We start from the raw sequence: 19,212 nt of genomic DNA, 5'->3' as shown, positions 1-19,212 counted from the left end.
AACTATAAATTCTGCTTCTGAGCATTGGCCAACTGATATTCAGACTGCCATGAAGATGATTGACATTGATCCAGACATCAAGGAGTACGTGTGTTGCCCAAAAGACCATAGCATTTACGGCCCATTGCAAAAGGGTAGAGCAACGGGTGATCCCATTCCTGACAAATGCTCATTCTGTGAAACTCCATCCGACAAGCCTTGCGAAGAAACTCTCTTGCACAAATCAACATCTGGGGAAGAGCACAAACCACGACTTTTGTATATGTACCAACCTTTTAAATCATGGCTGGGCAGACTTTTCAGGCGCCTGGATATTTGTTGTGATGTCCGTTGGTCTCTCAATCCAGCTGATTCACATATGTATGATATCTGGGATGGTGCTGTCCTTCGAAACTTGAAGGGTCCCGACGGAAAACCATTTGTTGGCGAGGCCAAAAATCCACAATCAGAACTACATCTCATATTCAGTATGTTCATTGACTGGTTTAATCCATTTGGATCCAAGCAGGGTGGACAGAGCACTTCTATCGGTGCTATCTACTTAATTTGTCACAACCTACCTGTTCACTTGCGTTACAAACTGGAGAATGTGTATTTGGCTGGTATCATCCCTGGTCCCTGTGAACCCTATCAACATCACCTCAACCATCTGCTATGGCCACTTATAGACGAGATGCTGTGCTGCTGGAGTCCTGGGATTACTTTTATGAAGACCTTGCTTAATCGTGGTTTTGGTGCCGTCATTCGAGCCACTATCATCCCCCTCATATGTGATCTACCAGCTGCACAGAAAACAGCAGGATTTGCCAGTCACGGCTTCAATTTAGGTAGATATTGCTTGTTCTGCCTTCAATCATTCAAGGATATCTGGAACACCAATGTTTCCACATGGTCGTGTCATACTTATCAAGAACACCTTTCCATTGCGAAGTGGTGGAGAGATGCTTCATCAACAGAAATAAGGGACGTGCTATATGACAGATTCAGTATCCATTTGTTGGAACTCTTGCGTTTACCATACTGGGACCCCACACAATTCACTGTGTTGGACTCAATGCATAATCTTTTCCTAGGCGATTTGGCACACTGCATCCGGTGTGTCCTAGGCATCGATGCTGATGCTCAGCCACCAGGAGAGGAGCATGTCCAGCCCCACAACCCAGGAGAACAACAGAATCAACTTGATGGTGTCATTGATGCACTCAGAAAAGAGTCCAGAACAGGTCTCATGTGCTTCTGCAGAGGATACATTATGTCTATGGCACTGGCTAACAATGTTGCCCCGCATGTCAATTTGGGTGTCAATTCTACCAGATCTGCGGAGAGAGCAAGGACTCCAAAGTCATCTTACATTGATGCACTGCTTGAGTGGGTGAGTGCCTTTAGCGTCTCGTGATACTCAATTTCTGAAATAATGCCAGCGCAAAACTCATCCACAGGCTGAAATCCACTGTCCTACTGTGCTTCCTCACCCAACTGCTGATTTTTCTACCATATCAGCCAAGATATCCAATCTCATTATCCTCCACAAAGGAATTTTGCATGAGGTATGGTCTGACATGGCTAAGACAACCATACCTTTGTGGTTGAAATGCATACCTGCAAATTTCAGCAGTGCCTCCCATGGCAAAATCGAAGCTGACCAATGGTGCACTGTCTGCTTGGTGAACCTCGTCATCACCCTTGGCCACTTGTGGGGCACATCCAGCGTGGGGGAGAAGAACAATACCATTTTATGAAATTATCTCTCACTTGTTATTACTGTTCACTGGGCAACCACCTGCTCCACATCAGAGACTCATGCTCAGCTCATAGATGACTACTACACGTATTATCTGAAGACTGTCATCTAGTTATTTGGGGAAAATGCAGTATGCACCAACAACAACCATGCAACTCAGCACTTATCAGAGTGCTTACATTCATTTGGGCCTGTGCATGGCTGGTGGGCCTTTCCTTTTGAATGCTTCAATGGAATCATCCAGCGAGTCAGGACCAATCACCAACTTGGTTGGTGTTTGCATTTTGTAATGACTGTCACTGTTCACTGATGTGCTATTGTAGGAGGGGAAATAGAACAATTATTCATGAAGTCATTCTGTAGAGGAAGCAACCTCAGAGCCTCCCTCATGCACGACAGCTTGCCTGAGGCCATCGCAGATTTGCAACACATTGCACTTGATTATTTCAGTGCAGATTTCAGGGGAACTTTACATCAGGATCTGAGCACCATGGTATTTGGCGTTGATAGCCCTGAATCACCAGTGCAGATGACAAAGAAACACATTAAGCTGTCCCCTGATGTGTACTCAAGTCTCATTTCACATCTCAATGCCTTGGATGAGGGCATGCAGTACCAGCACTATGACAAGCCCGTGGTTTCTCAGTATCTTCCAGTGGAACCATACACTGTGCCTAAGAAATCGATTAAGTTCAAAGGTGTAAACCTCACTCCTACATGGCAGCATGTTGGCAATAGCCAGGTCCTGCTGCACCCAACTGCAGGGAACTCGATTTCATGTGCAGCCTGGATTCAGAAGATCTTTCTGCATACATGCTCTGGCAGAGGGTCAAACATAACTGAAACATTCTATGTTGTCAGGTGGTACAGAGAACTCAGCGATGCCCAAGCTGCTCTGGATCCCTATTGATGCAGCGATGGATGTCCGGTTGTGCCTGGATGATTTCGAACCTGATGAATTGGTTATCTTAAACAATGACATTATTAGCCACTTTGCTAGCTGCCCGACAGAGATTGAGGGTCTGGATGAAAGCTGTCATGTGGTACTCTCACTTGATAGGGTATGATGATTTGCTGATCTCTTCGACATCACAGAGTTAAATTGGTTTGTATAGTAGCAATATATTAATGTCGCTCATCCCCGACTCCCAGGTTGGGTTCTGTAGCCTCTAAATGTCCAGGCAATGTTCAGGCACCTGTATTTTCATGTGCGCGTGAATAGTTTATCTTTTTCAAATTTAACAGCCATTCAGTCTCAGAACGTTTCAAGCAGCTTTCTGCATTCACTGGGGAAATGATTTTTTAGTTGTATACGAAAATAGTAGGATTAGGACGTGTACACACACACAAAATGTATCAGACGAAGTATAGAAAGGTCTCCCAATCTGAACCAAATGAGCATACAGATTTCAGGGTGGTACAGAGTATGATTAGGCTACAGACATATTCCTTAGTCGAGTTTGAAGTTGATTAGCTGTATTTAAATGCTCTACTAGGGTATGAAAGGCCGTGCTGGACAAAAATACAAAAATTGATTTTCACGAAACTTGTGAGAAAGATTCTGATCTCCAAGTTCTTTTATAACAGAAAAGTGAAATGCAAAGAACCAAAAGCAAAACACAAATGACAAATTTAATTGAAAATTTCCAAGCTTCACTGGTGCACTGACTAAGTGTGCTATCTTCAACTCGCAATTGTATGTCCAAGGCCCACCCACCCAATGCTTTTAAGGTCAGTATTCAGTGAAAATGTCTGAGGCTTGAGTCTCACCATAACATTGGTCTCAGATAACCTTTGCAATGACATGAAGTACATTACATCGTGGACTTCAGCAGGATGGAGCACATCAACTCTAACCAAACACCACAATGAATCCCCCCCCCCTGAACCTGCTCAAACTCGGTGAGACAACTTCAAACATCCCTCTTTGGTGATTAAATGCGTGGCCATCACAGATGTCTCATGGCCCCGCTTGGGTCGAGCTGACATCTCCTAGTGTACACCACAATCACGCACTCTTTTGGTCTCTCGCATCGCTCTGGTTTCTAGAAACTCGCTCAAAAAGCCTGGAATTATCATTAATGAATCATCCTTCTCCTCAGCACTAGGTTTCCCTTCCTCCAGACAATCACGTTGTAGAGAATCATGCCTCTCATGGCGTGATATGGTAGTTTTCACCAAGGAGTATACAGCACAAACTCATAGCATTACTCTGTGCGCTACCCGCAGCTATCTCTATATGAGGCGCAGCTTTCCCACGCAACGCGCGCCATGCGCGCACCATTCCCGCGCTTCGCGATGTATACGCGCGCATGCGTTCCCGCGCTTGCGCGCCCTATGGCGCCAGCCATCCAGAAGCATCCATCCACTGTCCACCAAGCTCCCTAGTGCGTATATTTCCATTTCCTTTATTAGCATAGTTCCACCTTTATTTTTATCATGCATTCTCACTCATATATATATTTACATACCTACTCGGTAGCGCTTCGGCTCCGCTTGACCGCGCTTAGGCGCGCTATATAAGCGCCAGCAGTACAGACTATTACGGACCTACTTTTCCTACTTTTCACTTACTAGTTACTACCCACTTACTACTTAGCAGAATATAGTAGAAAGCTATTCCTTTACATTTTGCACTCTTATATCTCTTATCTTGCTTTATATCACTACTTAAGCTTAGTTTCTCATTTCCGCATACGCGCGCGCGCTTTCCCGCGCTTCGCGCTAATACGCGCGCGCGTTCCCGCGCCTTTGTACCTTGCGCGCACCTGCGCTTTCTCGCGCTTCGCTTAAGCGCACACTTCTAGATCCTTGCTGCACTCACTTCCCCTATAGGGTCGAACGCACTTGCTTCTCAAGTAACGCAGACTAGGCAGCGCGCGACCTTACAACTTTTACAGATACAGTCAGGAGCTTCTTTTGTTCCTCATTGTATTGTTGTTTCTACAACGTATTATCCTTCAATTTCCTTTACTACATAAGCACCCATCATACAAGCCAACTCTTCCTGTGAGTAAAAGTTTTGGGTATAGGTTGCTCTACAGATCTAACTTTAGTATATGTCAATCCACATATGGTACGGTGACTTCAGCCAGCAATGCAAGGAGGTCCCAGTGGATCAGTGCTTTGCCCCATTGTCTGTCATTGCATGCAGGGTGTCTAAGGTGCAAGAAGAGCTTCACACATGAAAAGGGATTGATGCTACCATGATGAGTGATGAAAGGGACCCAGAGTAATGGTCAGATGTTAGGGCATTGGGGTGGATGTGGGTAGATTATGTGGTGGAGCAGATTGAGGTGATCTATGGAAAATGGTGAGCTGCTTAGATGTCATATTTTCATTCTGACGCTAAAAGTTGTGGCTGTTACCAGGCATCCGGTGTTCCTTGACGCTATCATTCAGTCGAATGGAACTTTCATTGGCACTCGCGGTTCTACTACGTCCACACCAACTAACCACAGAGTACAGTCATGGCATGACAGAGCAACTTGGCTCATTAGATGGGGTAGCTGGGCGCAGACGACCATTGATGCTGATCAGAATGCTAGAATCGAGACTACTTTGCATGTGACAAATTGTTGGCTACAATGTTCTTGTATTTCTTATTTTTGATGTGCATAATTGTCACTCTTGGGCTCAAATTCACAGGCAAAAGCAACAAAAGCTTAATCTTCTTAGTGCACATCGGCATGCTTCATTGAATTTGTTGGCATCTCAGCCGTTGCGACAGCAAAGAGTGATGACACCTGTTCTACTATGCTAATAAACTGCAAACAGTCGCTTGGTGGCATTAAGCCTTGCACTATCACCAAGTTGAGTTCGAAGAACAATGTGAGTGTGGTGACCGAGCTCATTATAACCTTGCCATATAGTCTCGAGAGGTAGTGGAATTTGCTGACTTCAGTCTAAGGTTCATTCATACCCAACAATGGTTGAAATTGTACATGCATGCCACAGCAGCAACTTTGTCTATGGTCATCCATTTCCCAATGCAGCCAAATGTAAACAAGAGACTTTGAAATCAGAAAATCGACAATGAATTTTGTTCAATTTATTATTTTGAAAAAAGAGAAATTCAGAATCTTTCTCACTGGTTTTGTGAAAGTCGATTTTTATATTTTTGTCCAGTGCAGCCCTTCATACTAGGGAATGTCAAATACTCACCATAGATAGGATGATGGCAGCCAGTATGTTTGGTAAAAACAGATGCGGTTTTGAATGAGGAAAGTCTCCAATACAGCACCGGTGAACATCTGTATGTGTGGAATCACCATAACAACTTGATCACCATCAGCCCAATACCGTCCAAACTCGAACAATCAAACACCACTGCGTCACCTGGAATGTTATGTCCTTTTCCTAGGGCAGTGAGATGGAATGGATTGATGGACCCGGCACAAAATCTGTTGGCAAGGTGAGCTACATTTACCTAATGACTCTGGATGACGGTTGTGTCCACCCTCACACTGCCAGACCAGCACTAGTTCTGGAGTTGCCCGGATATGAGAGGGAAGTGAAGTTCAAGTGTTATGAGAGGCATATAGCTTTATGGTGCGAATTTTGCACCGATGAAGTTGGAACTTCATTGCCTTTGAAAATGTGGCAGCTGCAAATTTGGGACTGGCAGCACTTGACAATGTTACATGTGAGTCTTCACGCTTGAAACAGGAATTGACGAAGAATGAACAGTTGATTTTGAATTTAGAGCATCCTCAATGGCAGCATGCAAACTCTTGGGTCATCTCCCACCCCCAATAGTTTTTTTCTTCAGAAATGATAGGTTGCTCATTGTTGCTGATGATTTGAAGCTGTATTCGATCAAGGATATGTTCAAGATGCCATGATTGCTGGCATGTTTCCTGTTGCTTTTTCCGTTGGTAGAGATAAAATACTTCCCTCTGGATGCACATGGCTCACAGCTGCAGATACAAGCCCAGTCAATGTACACCTCAGGCCCTGAACATAGACTGCTATGCCTTACCTCGTCGTTTGATAAATGAACAATCTGCCCTCATCTCCACGAAGATTTTCTGACATCGATGAAACAATAGCAGTAACACCAATATCATGGAATGATTGGGGCTCTGGACATGTTTGGGTTTTGGAGCAGAAAGCACAACTTGAATACAACCTGGCAATTAAAGACGACGGGCCAATTGTTCATGTCAGTGGGAATCGAGTTTTGTTGGCAGAACACATGATGTCTGACATTGCCACTGTTTAGTATCTAGTGTTGGAGAATTTCCCAATGGACTTTACAAGGGCCCTCTCAAGAACACAACACCAGCAAGTTCTCAAGGCTTTCTCGCGACTTGATCTTCTTGTCCAAGGATCACAATGTCGGAAATTGTTCCAGCTCAGATGACTCACATCATTACTTTCTGCGAGACACATTGTACTCCAAGCTGCAACAAGCTCTGGAAAGATGTTGGGATCTCCAAGCAATCAAGCTTGGGTTAGTGTCCAACTGAAAAAGTCGTTTACGCAGTGATTGATTTAGTCAATCCACATTTCATGCGACACCTTCTCCACGTCTAGTCATGTCTCATATCATTGAGCTTGTTTGTACATGTCCATCTCAATGCATCAATTTTGTTTGCAATTCTATGACTAGTCATGTGACCTGAATATTGAATCAGGTATGCTCTGTTCCTCCTTCCTAAGAGGAAGAATTGATTTCTGTGGTGTTCGGGACTTTAATGGAATATGAAGAGTTTGGATTTTGAATATTTCAACTCATATCTAAGTATGCGATACCGCCAGTTTCAGAGAAACAAAAGGGAGATCTAGAACAATGAACATACTATGGACTGAATCATGTCTTTTGCAACAAAGACGAAGGATCGATGTACTAAGTCATTCAAGTTGCTCACTTTGTTTAATGGTCTCTTATAACACTGATTCAAGCAGATTCACTTAAATCAGTTCTCGCCAATGTCTGTGACATTTTGAACCACTCATTTGTTCTACCCATCTGAGTCAGCAGTTGTCGGTATTACATCACCAATCCTTCAAACCTTATCTTAATCATTCTCACTCCTCAGCCTCAAAACTTATTTCTATCCAAATGAAGGTTCAAAAACATCCTTGCACTTACCAAATGAAATTCAGACAGTCACTATCTTCCCCTTATCAATCAGTGAAGCATGTGGAACATGATGTCAGTGGTCAGCTTTCTTCCCTTCTGCCACATTTTGACAGATGCGCCTGGCAATCATGATACACCATCAGGACTTTCCTTGGCATCACTGCCTCTACTTAGACAATGTTGATGTAGTCCATGAAGACCATGACTCTGATGAATGTTTTTTTTTACTTTCTCAAAGATGTTTTGACATTAACTTTAATATAGAGCACCCTTATTCACCGGATGATCTTCCCTCATGATTTCAATGAGTCCATTACAAATAATGTGATCAAGGAGGTCAAGAATTTCATTACATCTAGGGGTGAACCCACATCATCACTGGCACTGACATCAAAACTGATCTCTCCCACAATCACCCCATCAGTCATTGACACACCACCTTCTCTTACCAACAACCATGCCAAGGCCCAGCGCGAACTGTGTACTGATAAAGATCAAAACACAATGAGTACTATGTCTACTGCGCGAGTATTCATTGCTACTGACTCCATTCACTAATGTAACATGTTTTTCAGTGAACTTTCAGAGTCACTCGTCCAATAATGACATGCCTAAGTGTCAAGAACACAAGATACACAGTCTGGATGCGATGATGGGATGGTATGAAAGTGAGGGACCTAACTGTATTTCTTCTCTTATGTACCTGCATGCACAGTTGGGAGACCTCTTCATTCATCACTATGGCAATTCATCAGTGCAGATTTGGCTCTTGAATGGAAACAATTGGGAATCTAATATCCAGGATGGGCATCATCATCCAGTTTTAAAGGATCACAGGCTATGTGTTTGCAAGGGCGGTGAACCTTCTTGGGTCACCCGAAAAACACTTGCCACATATAAAACCCATGGACGGACCAAGGATGGTATTAAGACTGCATGTAAGTACCATGGGCCTGAACTTGCAGTGTTTCAGTACTAACAACAAACCTGAATCATCAGAAGCAACTAATATGCTAGGGCCCACAGCGAATGAGGGAGAATTGCCTTGCTTCTGGCTTTCAACATATTGCTGCTGTTGTTTTTCAAAGTTTTAATATATTATTTTTTCCATATCAAGTTTTGCTCACTGAGACCCTTCCTGCTCCTCACACAATTTATCTAAGCCAGTCCTCTAAATCATGATGCAAATCGATTAATGTTACAGATCACAAATATCCTACAGATAAACCGAGATGAGTGGTGAGATGCAGGTAAAACTAACTGTGTTTGCCTTCAGCAATCATTCCAAAGGATGTTGTTTGGGTTATACCAACCATTGACAGTTGGTGTGCACGCTGGACTGAAATTTTACTCAACAGCGACCTTAGTATGACTAGTGACAGAACGTGGCACATTACAGCTGCGCAGAACAAACAACAATACGGTCAAATCAGAACTCACACCATTAACAGGAACTTCATCAGCAAGGATTCGTGACAAATAGAAGTACTAGCCAACGACTCAGAACAATATTTGACTGACCCCGGCAGGACCATGCAAGCCAAACACCAAGAAGGGTAGGAACACCCAAAAATTTGGCGAGGTATTGGCTTACTTTCAGCACAAAGCCCATATTAAATTTTGTGAAAGGGAATCAATCATGAATCAACGCCTTGCATCCTGTTACATAATATCCCTTTGTCCTTAGAATGTGACTGTGAAAGGTGATGAATAGGCCTTTGATGAATCGAACCCAACCACCAGGGTACGATAGCTATGATTCTTTCCAGTAAAAAGTCTTTGTTCAGTAACTCATGACTACCCTTTGGCCACTGCCAGTTTTCTTGATTCACCAAGCATATAAAGCGGGATTGAAGGTACAGTTTTAATTATCAAGATCACTGAAAATGTCTACCAATACTAACCTGCTCAATTGGTGAGTCTTCCACTAATTCTACTATTGTTCAGTATCGCTTGACATAACATCCAATAGTGTCAATGTACTCTTTTCTAATGTCGATGCCACAGCTATTGACATGTGGGCCACAACTGATATTCCCATGAGCACCCCGCAACCTGCCTCAATTATCATGGTCGCTCCTGAAAATCATGATCACCATCATAAGCATTCATTAACTTTGCTCCTCCATTTCTCACTGATACCATGAATATCATAGCTTGGCTGCTTATCAAGTATGGGGATGTTGTCCATACCCGTTTGCTTAATTGCAGAATCAGGGAAGTGATTTTTAGTCACCCTTATACACCTAAGGTGAGATTTTTTTGCACGTCCTTTCCCTTCATAATCTTAAAGCTTTTATGCCAATGCACTATGTTTCGAGATCAACAGAGCAACTGTCCTGATTTACTTACCGACCCCCACAATTTTTTGGTGCTTCATGCACATTGCGATAGGATCATATTTCGACTCTGAGCGCAGTGCTGGACTCACAGAGGAAACTCTGATGGACGCATGGAAGGACTTTACCGTCCCTGGCAACTTTATACTTCAATATTCTTGCTGACTTCCCTCCTGTGGAGATCTTAGAGATGGGAATTTCACACTGTACCAGTAGCCTCATAATCATAATCAATCTGTTTGTAATATTTAGAGTCTTTTTCATCATCCGAGCCTCAAATGTTTCTCTGCAAGTGACAGTTCATAATCTTAGTCTGGAGTGTATGAGATTTGCTATGTATCATGTTATCGTAATGGCGTTTACGTGTCAAGTACCCTACTCCATTTTCGCACTCAGTAGCGGTAGTCAAACAAATCAGTGAAGAACCGCCACACATTAGCATTTCCATATTTCCGCAAGCACTCGTCATAGAAGCCATACACTTGCGTGATTTGTCAAGATTCATGGTTTCTCCATAGAATTGTAATGTGGTCATGATACTGTAACTTGAGTGCCACAAGCAAAGTTACTGTTTCGACAGAATAGCACCCTCGATCCATGTAATCGCCCATGAAGAGGTAGTTGGTATCTGATGAGTTTCCGCCAATATGAAATAGCTCAGAAGATCATGCTGCACATCGAGACGACCAAGTATGAAGAGCCTGATGGCTTAACGCAGAGTACATCAACCCATATTGAGTTTATTCTAACAACAAGCTTAAGAGTAGCTGTGCTTGACACTGTGTGAGAATGAAGGTAAGCACTTGCTGACAATGAGAGGAAGGCAAGTGCTGCATTGGAGCCAAGGAAAAGTGGCCCAACGGACAGTAAGGAAATTTTACATCAAGGCTTGGTGAGAATGCGACTGTGACTTAAAAAAATCCCAATGCCATATGTGTGAAGAAGAATGAAGCTAGATTAAAGATTGAAAAATTGATGTTAGGTGTGTGGCACATGTCAATATACCTTAAATATAAGATGGTCCAAATGAGCATGCATCGACCCTCTATAGATTTTAAAAAATAGTTGCCTTTGAGAAGGCCCAGTTGTGGTGTTAGGACTTAAGAAACAACGACAACAAAGGCTGCCTATCACAACACACAAAAATCTAAAATAGGGTACCTGTATATACACTGTCATATCCAAAGTAATTTTTTTTGTCAAAAGGCCAGCTGACACCTTCCAAGAGTTCAAGGTCTCAGAGTGGTGGCTTGTGTGGCAACCATATACTCAAAGTGTTATATTTCCACCTCATCACAATACCATCTCAGTGGCCCTCTTTTTTCTATTTTTCCTGTGGTGAAAGTCATGATGCAAACTCAGAAGGATGAGTACAATAAGAATATAATCCTTTTTAAAGGTCTTGAGAAGAAAAAGAGCAGATTACACATCAAAATTTCAAGTTTGATCCTAATAACCTGAGGAATTAAGAAAAATACAAATATATTAAGGCCGAGATTCTTTATTGTGCTTATTCAAGTGATTGCCAGAGTCAACATATATGTCTCTTGAACTAAGCAGGTTTGTAATCTGTGTGATGATATGTCTTTTGCATAAACTTGTGATTCATCACATTACACCATTTTGGATTTTATAGAATAAAAATGTTGTTATTGGATCAATGAAGATCAATGTCTGAGATGCTGTCTATGGGCAAATATTCAAGACACATTCTTAGAAAAAAAAAGTGTCATTCAACAAGTCTCAAACATGTTGCACTCTGATAGAAACAGATTTTGATTCTGTTATGACAGCCACTTAGCTAAACACAACTGTGATCAGCTTGGAAGCAAACCGACCACGAGTGAATTTTAAGGTGTGTTTTCATAGAAAATAAAATTTGTCACTGGCAGGTTTCAAATCTACATAGTCCAAGAGAAATGGATTGTGACCACTTGGCAAATTCATCTTTAGCAGGTTTTGAACCCACACAGACAGATTTATATTTTGTTTTATCAACTGCTTGGCCAAGACCAATTAGATGCACTTCCAATGAACCCATTCGGAAGCAACTTACATATTTTTGCATATTTGCTGCACTTCCGACTTGCTTTTGCGCACTGAGAACACACTTGGAATTTGTTGAGAAGTGGTTATAGCATGGTGGAATTTAGACTTAGAGTTGAATGATCTGCAGGATGGTGGTGGAAACTTGTTAAGAGGTAAATAATACATGATGCTATGTAAGTAATTCTCATTGCGATCTCAGAGCATGGAAGCAAGTCAGAAGTGAAGTAAATATGTAAGTAAGTGTCCATGACATAAAGATGCAATATGTTTGCGCATAGTGCCAGAGATGTTGTCAGAGCCCATTCAGTCACATAGTCTGTATTATACAGGCAGCCGAGGGTGAAAATACGCTGTTGCACACAGGCCAGCGGATGTCGGCCGATCAAATATATTTGCCCGTGTTTGACATTCGGCCGGCCGGCTCACTGACAGATGAATTTCACAGCTGGGCCCATACATGGTGACACTCAATAATAACATGTCGGCCGGTGGCCAGAAGACAAAGGTGGTGGAGTGTGACATTGTCAGCTGGGCCCATGTAGCATATAGTCGCCGTGTGTACCGGTCGGCCAATGCCAATGATGGGTATGAAGCCATCATGTGGGCCCATGCAAAGTATATTTTCTGTGCATATCAGCCAGCCCATTTGGACTACATTGTGTGTGCATATCGGTCAGCCAATGATGGGTGTGAGACCATCAGATCAGCCGATGGAAATGAACATCTGATGCTATCAGGTGCACCAATGGAAATAAAATTTTGATACCATCAAGTGGGCTGATAGAGAAGAATGCCTTGTGCAATCGGGTCGGCCGATGGTACTGATGCCATCAGGTGGGCCGGTGTAGAGACTCATGCCTCTTATGGTGTGATATGGCGCTTTACACTAGGAGTACATAGCACAAACTTGCAGCATCACTCTGTGTGCTATCCGCAGGTATTCCACTATGAGGCGCAGCTTTCCCGCGCAATGCGCACCATTCCCGCTGTAGAAACAACAATACAGAGAGGAACAAAAGATGCTCCTAACTGTATCTAAAAATGTCGTAGGTCGAGTGTTGCCTAGTCTGCATTACTTGAGGAGACAAGTGCATTCAACCCTAAAGGGGAAGTGAGTGCAGCAAAGATCTAGAGGTATGCGCTGAAGCGCAGCGTGAGAAAGCGCAGGTGCGCGCAAGGCGCAGGAACACGCGCGCATATTAGCGCGAAGCGCGGGAAAGCGTGCGCGCATATGTGGAAATTGATAAAGACTAAGCTTAAGTGATAATATGATGCAAGGTAGGAGAAGAGAGATGCAAAGTGTAGACTAATAGATTTCTACTATACTCTGCTAAGTAGTAAGTGACTGGTAGGAAAAGTAAGTTGTAAAAATGGAAAGTTAGTTCCAAAAAGTCCATAATAGTATGTACTGCTGGCGCTTATATAGCGCGCCTAAGCGCGGTCATGCGGAGCCGAAGCGCTACCGAGTAGGCATGTAAAGATATATATAAGTAAGGGTCCATTATAAAAATAGAGGTGGAATGATATGCTAATAAAAGAAATGGACATATACGCACTAGAGGGTTTGGTGGACAGTGGATGGATGCTTCTGGATGGCTGGCGCTATAGGGCGCTCAAGTGCGGGAATGGTGCGTGCATGGTGCGCGTTGCGCGGGAAAGTTGCGCCTCGTATAGGGATAGCTGCGGGTAGCGCACGGAGTGACACTACAAGTTCGTGCTATGTACTCCTTGGTGGGAACTGCCATATCACGCCATGAGAGGCATGAGTCTCTACACCGCGCTTCACGATGTATACGCGCGCGCGCGTTCCCGCGCTTGAGCGCCCTATAGCGCCAGCCATCCAGAAGCACCCATCCACTGTCCACCATGTTCTCTAGTGCGTATATTTCTATTTCTCTCATCTGCATATTGTTCCATCTTTATTTTTATCATGGACTCTCACCCATATATATCTTACATACCTACTCGGTAGCGCGTCGGCTCCACATGACCATGCTTAGGCGCGCTATATAAGCGCCAGCAGTACATACTACTTGAGAGACAATTTTTACCACTTACCTTACCTTACTTTACTTTCCACCCACTATCTACCTAGAAGAACATAGTAGAAATCCATTTTGTCTATACTTCACATCTCTTTTCTCTTATCTTGCATCATATCCTCACTTAAGCTTACTCCTTCTCATTTCCGCATGTGTGCGTGCGCTTTCCCGCACTTCGCGCTAATACGCGCGTTCGTGCCTTGCGTGCACCTGTGCTTTCTCGTGCTTCGCTTCAGCGCGTACCTCTAGATCTTCGCTGCACTCGCTTCCCCTTTAGGGTCGAACGCACTTGTCTCCTCAGGTAATGCAGACTAGGCAACGCGTGACCTTACAACATTTTTTAGATACAGTCAGGAGCTTCATTTGTTCCTCTCAGTATTCTTGTTTCTACACCGGTGGAAATAAATGCCTGATGCAATCAGGTGGGCCGATATAAAATAATACCTGTGGCAATCGGGTGGGCCAATGGAACTCATGCCATCAGGTTGGCCGATGTAAAATAATATCTGTGGCAATCGGGTGGGCCAATGGAAATGAATGTTTGATGCATTCGGGTGGGCCGATATAAAATAATACCTGTGGCAATCGGGTGGGCTGATAGAAATGATCCCATCAGGTGGGATGATGTAAAAAAATGCCTGATGCAATCAGGTTGGCCGATAGAATGGATGCCATCGGATGGGCTGACATAAACGAATCCTTGATGCTATCAAGTAGGCCGATCGAAAATCAATTCCTGATGTTATCAATGGGCCCAATATAGATGATGCTATCAGGTGGGCCAGTGGGAATGAATTCCTGATGCCATCAGGTGGGCCAATGGAAAGGTATTCCTGATCACATCAGGTGGGCCAATGAAAATGAATACCTCATCAAATCAGTCGGCACATATCAGCTCAGTCGGTCGGTCTCCAGGCAAGATGACTTCAGACATTCAACACCATCAATGCAAAGTAACCTGCGTCATTGTGATAAATTCATCTACTTAGTTAAAGCCAACTGTAATGTACCATTATAGTTCATCACACATCCATCAAGGCTGAAACCGAGAGATCACAATCTATATCCATGTATGCCGCATACTGTGGCTGAGGTGTCCCCACAAAATTGTGAAGGCTATCGTGTATAAACCATGTCCACACAATGTGATCACCGGTAAATGTGACACCATGCCTGACATTGTGTCCAGAGCAGGCAACCATGGTACCAGAGTTATATCTCAACTGTATACCAAGGTTGGACAGGGTCATGAGACCATCACAATAGTGACCTACACTCGTCATGACATCGAATCCTTTGGGCGCAGATCTCAGATCTCGGTGAAGAGGGCATTGCCTATTACAACTGACAGCGGCACAGTTGAATACCGAGGCCCAAAGTTGAAGATGAGTATGTATGTTGTTGAGGCTATTGTCCACCGCCCATTGAGCAAGTTTGATCTGAGTATTGACCGAGGCCCAATACAACTCAGGATGCATTACCCGAAGAGCTGCTGAGGCCAGGAGTGCCGAGTGCTGCATGGATTGTATAACCTTGAGACTGCCTTCCCCCTTCAGTGTAGCCGACACCTCGGGAGCAAACACACCGGTGGGTGGAAAAACATATGGCTGTATCAGCCAAATGAGTGCAGACATTCCTGTGGAATAAGCAGCCCTGACCTCTCGGCCTTGCTGAAACCAGCATGGAGCTATGTTGATGCATCCTGGGATCAACAGGCATTGGCCACTGTCATAGAAATGCCCCGGGAATGTTCTCCAATTGGTCTCTTCTCTACTGGTTGGTGGCTTCTTCCATCTCGGTCTTTTGGGTCAGTGTAAATATTGACCGACAAGCGACAACACATGGGCTCACTTGAATCCATGGGCTAATGGCATCTGGCAGGTACCATAGGATGATACGGCCGCCGGAATCAACAACAACCGAGGGTTTGTCCAGCAATTGTTGGGAACCATGAGGAAATTTGTGGAGCAGAGCATCTTCATGTGTTTGTATCCTCCCAGTGGAGTGTTTGTTGAGGGCCTCGTTGTACCGAATCATGTCAAGATCAAGCTGAACTGCAATATGTTAATAAACCACTGACTGTGTAAATGAATGACCAACTTGGGTGTAAATATGCATCAGCGAGAACTCTTGCCAACTGCCGACATGCAAGCATGGTTGGCACATCCAGTGCCAGGGGAGGCAAGACCGATTTTTGCTGGCCACCAACATGACATGCAAACAGCTGTTGCACAAAGTCACTGGCAATGCATGTGGTGTGCAATGCCCAGTTGGTAGGAATTTGAGGCATGATTGGGGGCAGAGTGACAGGAATGATGTGTGATCAGCTCATATAGCAAAAGCCCGAAATTCATTGAGTAATGTGTTACACATGTCTGGCATTTCCGGCGAGATCGGCAATAGGACAGAAATTCATTCAGTAACACTATGTACATTTACAGTCATAAAAGTGAGATCGGCGATGGCGCAACATAAAGTGACTACTTGTCGGCACATTTCCTGTGGGAATCCAAGAGTGCTTCCTCCAGCTTCATAATTGGTGCCTTGAGCTGTGACATGGTGGACACAGCTGTGGCAGAAATCTGGTTCTTCTGCTCCAGCAAAGAAGCCATTGTTTCGCCGAGATGTTGGAGGTGGGCTCTCACTGCCACAATTTGATTGAACAGGGCATCACTGTCCACCTGACCAGTCACCGCAGGACACGGCACAAGCATGGCACCCAACAGTTACCAAGGAGCATAAGTGCAAGTCTTTAATGAGAGATAAACAACCAACCAGTTGTTCAAAGTGGTCTTGGGTCATCTCCATGACCTCATGCATGTTCAAGACTGGCAGCTCCAACCCCAACCAGTCGAAGCGATCCTTCCACCAATCATAGCGGTAGTTAGCAACAACACAGTGAGTGGACCTTAGCGGAGTGTTATTCGGAGAGCAGTGGGTGACAAATTCGTCATGCAATTCCTTGGCGGTAATGGTCCCAGTTTGAAATCGGGCAAATCTGCCGATGACGGCGTGGAGGAAGTCAGGCATTGTTGGATGCATGTTGAGCATCAGTGATATGTTGATATATGGAAACACAAAATGCTGGTGTGGGCATTAGCCACAAACATCATAATGACCGACCAACCGATGAGACACTTACATCTGCTTCCCACTGGAGGTGCCAGATAAAGCTGGTTTTGTAAGCTGGCGTGCGAGGTACATGGTTCCGGTCGCACGCCAGCCAGATTGCAGCAAATTGAGAGGTAGCAAACTCTAAGACATTTGCAGCATCCCATGCAGTAAAGTCATTGAGTTCAAAGGTATAGAGCGTTGAGGAGTTGGACATGTTGGTGGTAGTATTGATCAATGAAGAACAAACTTTTATGGGGATCAGCATTGTACTGATGACTAATCCAGCGGTCGCACACGGACCCATGTCACTCCACAACCTCAGCCACCCCTTTTGTTCTGTCAAAGCTGTCTTGTGAATGCTGTGACAGTCGGAGATAAATCTGAGCCTGCCGGGCCGCATAGCAGTGGTGCCTGACCGTTTGAGTTCCATTGGCTGCCTGCATTCGGCCGAGCCATTGTTGGGATTTGTGAATAAAAAATCCAACTGCCCAAATCATTTCCCTACCAACCAGGAGCAGTTCCTCTGCCCAACGATCACGCAATGCCAGTGTTCTAAGCCAATGAACTCGGTAAACTATTTGTGTAAGTTGATTAGCACACCACAGCAGCAGGCAGCTCGGTGAAGTACATACATTCATTCATCCAATCATTGCTTGTAGAATCCCCCTCCACATCAAGGGGCCAAAACCATGCTAACATGCTATTTCTTTGACCATGCGAATTCAGGTCTGCCACCACCGTAGTAGCCTTGAGGTCGGCCTTCTTCAATGGCTGATACTTGTTCAATAAGCCCTCGGCACCGAGTTTGATGAGCTGCTTGTGGCATTGCGAGTATATCTGTGTGCTAAGGTGCAGGACCTTGTCAACTGAGTGCACCCGAGCCCATGCCCTGGTTGACCGTGCTTGTGACTTTGCTGACCGAACCATGGTGTGAAAGAGAACAGCCTTGTTGGCCAAGTTCACCCTCACCACATGTAAAGCGTCATTTGCTTGGCCTTCTCTTAATGATATTTCTTGCAGCACCAGGTCGGCAATGCCCCATTGAGCCCACCTTTCAATGCCAATGTTGGATGGCAACGGAATCACCATGGTCTCAGGATTGAACTCTACCGGTATATCAGATCAGTCTTCATCATCTGATCTATTGGGATCCTCAGATGATGATCCCACGGAATCAATGTTTTGGTCAACCAGTTGGTCGGTCAGTAATTGTACTTACATTATTCGGCAGATTTGACTTCAATGAACACATCGGTAGGGGCTCCAGCTTCATGAAATGTAAAGACTGGCAGGTCATCTTACTGGCATGGGAAGATTATATTGGTGATGAATTCAGTGAGTCTGGAGACCATTTCAGTGGTGCTTCATTTAATCTATGTCATGTCCATCAAAACCAGGATCAAGACCAGGACGGCACGCTGCTTGGAGGCACTCGCCGGTGTAGAAACAACAATACTGCTAGGAACAAATGATGCTCCTGACAGTATCTATAAATGTTGAAAGGTCGCGCGTTGCCTAGTCTGCATTACTTGAGGAGACAAGTGCGTTCGACCCTAAAGGGGAAGTGAGTGCAGCCAAGATCTAGAGGTATGCGCTGAAGTGCAGCGCGAGAAAGCGCAGGTGTGCGCAAGGCGTGGGAACACGCGTGCGTATTAGCGCGAAGCGCGGGAAAGCGCACGCGCATATGCGGAAATGATAGAGACTAAGCTTAAGTGATGATATAATGCAAGATAAGAGATGTGAGATGTGATGTGCTAATGAATAGAGTTCTACTGCGACTTTCTAGGTAGTAAGTACTAGGTAAATGGGAGGTGAAAGTTCAGTTCAGTAATAGTATGT

At 44.3% G+C, this 19,212-nt stretch overlaps 6 protein-coding genes across 6 annotated transcripts; 2 read left to right on the top strand and 4 right to left on the bottom strand.

The window, feature by feature from the left end:
• Positions 1-358: 358 nt before the first annotated feature.
• F5891DRAFT_987244 (uncharacterized protein) lies at positions 359-2,651 on the top strand (the record flags this gene model as incomplete). The annotated part of the gene is made up of 6 exons (XM_041377873.1): positions 359-467; positions 669-827; positions 1,074-1,372; positions 1,440-1,693; positions 1,842-1,912; positions 2,065-2,651. The coding sequence occupies 6 exons, from the start codon at positions 359-361 to the stop codon at positions 2,649-2,651; spliced, it is 1,479 nt and encodes a 492-aa protein (XP_041217611.1).
• Positions 2,652-5,004: 2,353 nt separating this feature from the next.
• On the top strand, positions 5,005-7,417 carry F5891DRAFT_987243 (uncharacterized protein; the record flags this gene model as incomplete). Its single annotated transcript, XM_041377872.1, is given in 11 exon segments — positions 5,005-5,054; positions 5,113-5,308; positions 5,519-5,572; positions 5,614-5,651; positions 5,870-5,928; positions 5,948-6,155; positions 6,215-6,386; positions 6,661-6,683; positions 6,767-6,905; positions 6,973-7,196; positions 7,381-7,417. The coding sequence occupies 11 exon segments, from the start codon at positions 5,005-5,007 to the stop codon at positions 7,415-7,417; spliced, it is 1,200 nt and encodes a 399-aa protein (XP_041217610.1).
• A 3,245-nt stretch (positions 7,418-10,662) lies between these two features.
• F5891DRAFT_965206 (uncharacterized protein) lies at positions 10,663-10,827 on the bottom strand (the record flags this gene model as incomplete). Its single annotated transcript, XM_041376145.1, has 1 exon — positions 10,663-10,827. A coding segment is annotated over one exon (165 nt), but the record flags the coding sequence as incomplete, so codon positions are not given.
• A 4,508-nt stretch (positions 10,828-15,335) lies between these two features.
• F5891DRAFT_921651 (uncharacterized protein) lies at positions 15,336-15,656 on the bottom strand (the record flags this gene model as incomplete). The annotated part of the gene is made up of 1 exon (XM_041373790.1): positions 15,336-15,656. A coding segment is annotated over one exon (321 nt), but the record flags the coding sequence as incomplete, so codon positions are not given.
• Positions 15,657-16,739: 1,083 nt separating this feature from the next.
• Positions 16,740-17,587, bottom strand: F5891DRAFT_987241 (uncharacterized protein; the record flags this gene model as incomplete). Its single annotated transcript, XM_041377871.1, has 3 exons — positions 16,740-16,940; positions 17,035-17,343; positions 17,402-17,587. The coding sequence occupies 3 exons, from the start codon at positions 17,585-17,587 to the stop codon at positions 16,740-16,742; spliced, it is 696 nt and encodes a 231-aa protein (XP_041217607.1).
• Positions 17,588-17,678: 91 nt separating this feature from the next.
• Positions 17,679-18,471, bottom strand: F5891DRAFT_965205 (uncharacterized protein; the record flags this gene model as incomplete). Its single annotated transcript, XM_041376144.1, has 2 exons — positions 17,679-17,947; positions 18,006-18,471. Coding segments are annotated over 2 exons (735 nt in total), but the record flags the coding sequence as incomplete, so codon positions are not given.
• Positions 18,472-19,212: the final 741 nt, after the last annotated feature.

The sequence above is a fragment of the Suillus fuscotomentosus genome (genome assembly GCF_016647785.1).
Source record: "Suillus fuscotomentosus strain FC203 chromosome Unknown F5891scaffold_151, whole genome shotgun sequence".
In the NCBI taxonomy this organism is placed as follows: Eukaryota; Fungi; Basidiomycota; class Agaricomycetes; order Boletales; family Suillaceae; genus Suillus; species Suillus fuscotomentosus.
This window is presented reverse-complemented; position numbering and strand designations above follow the sequence as displayed.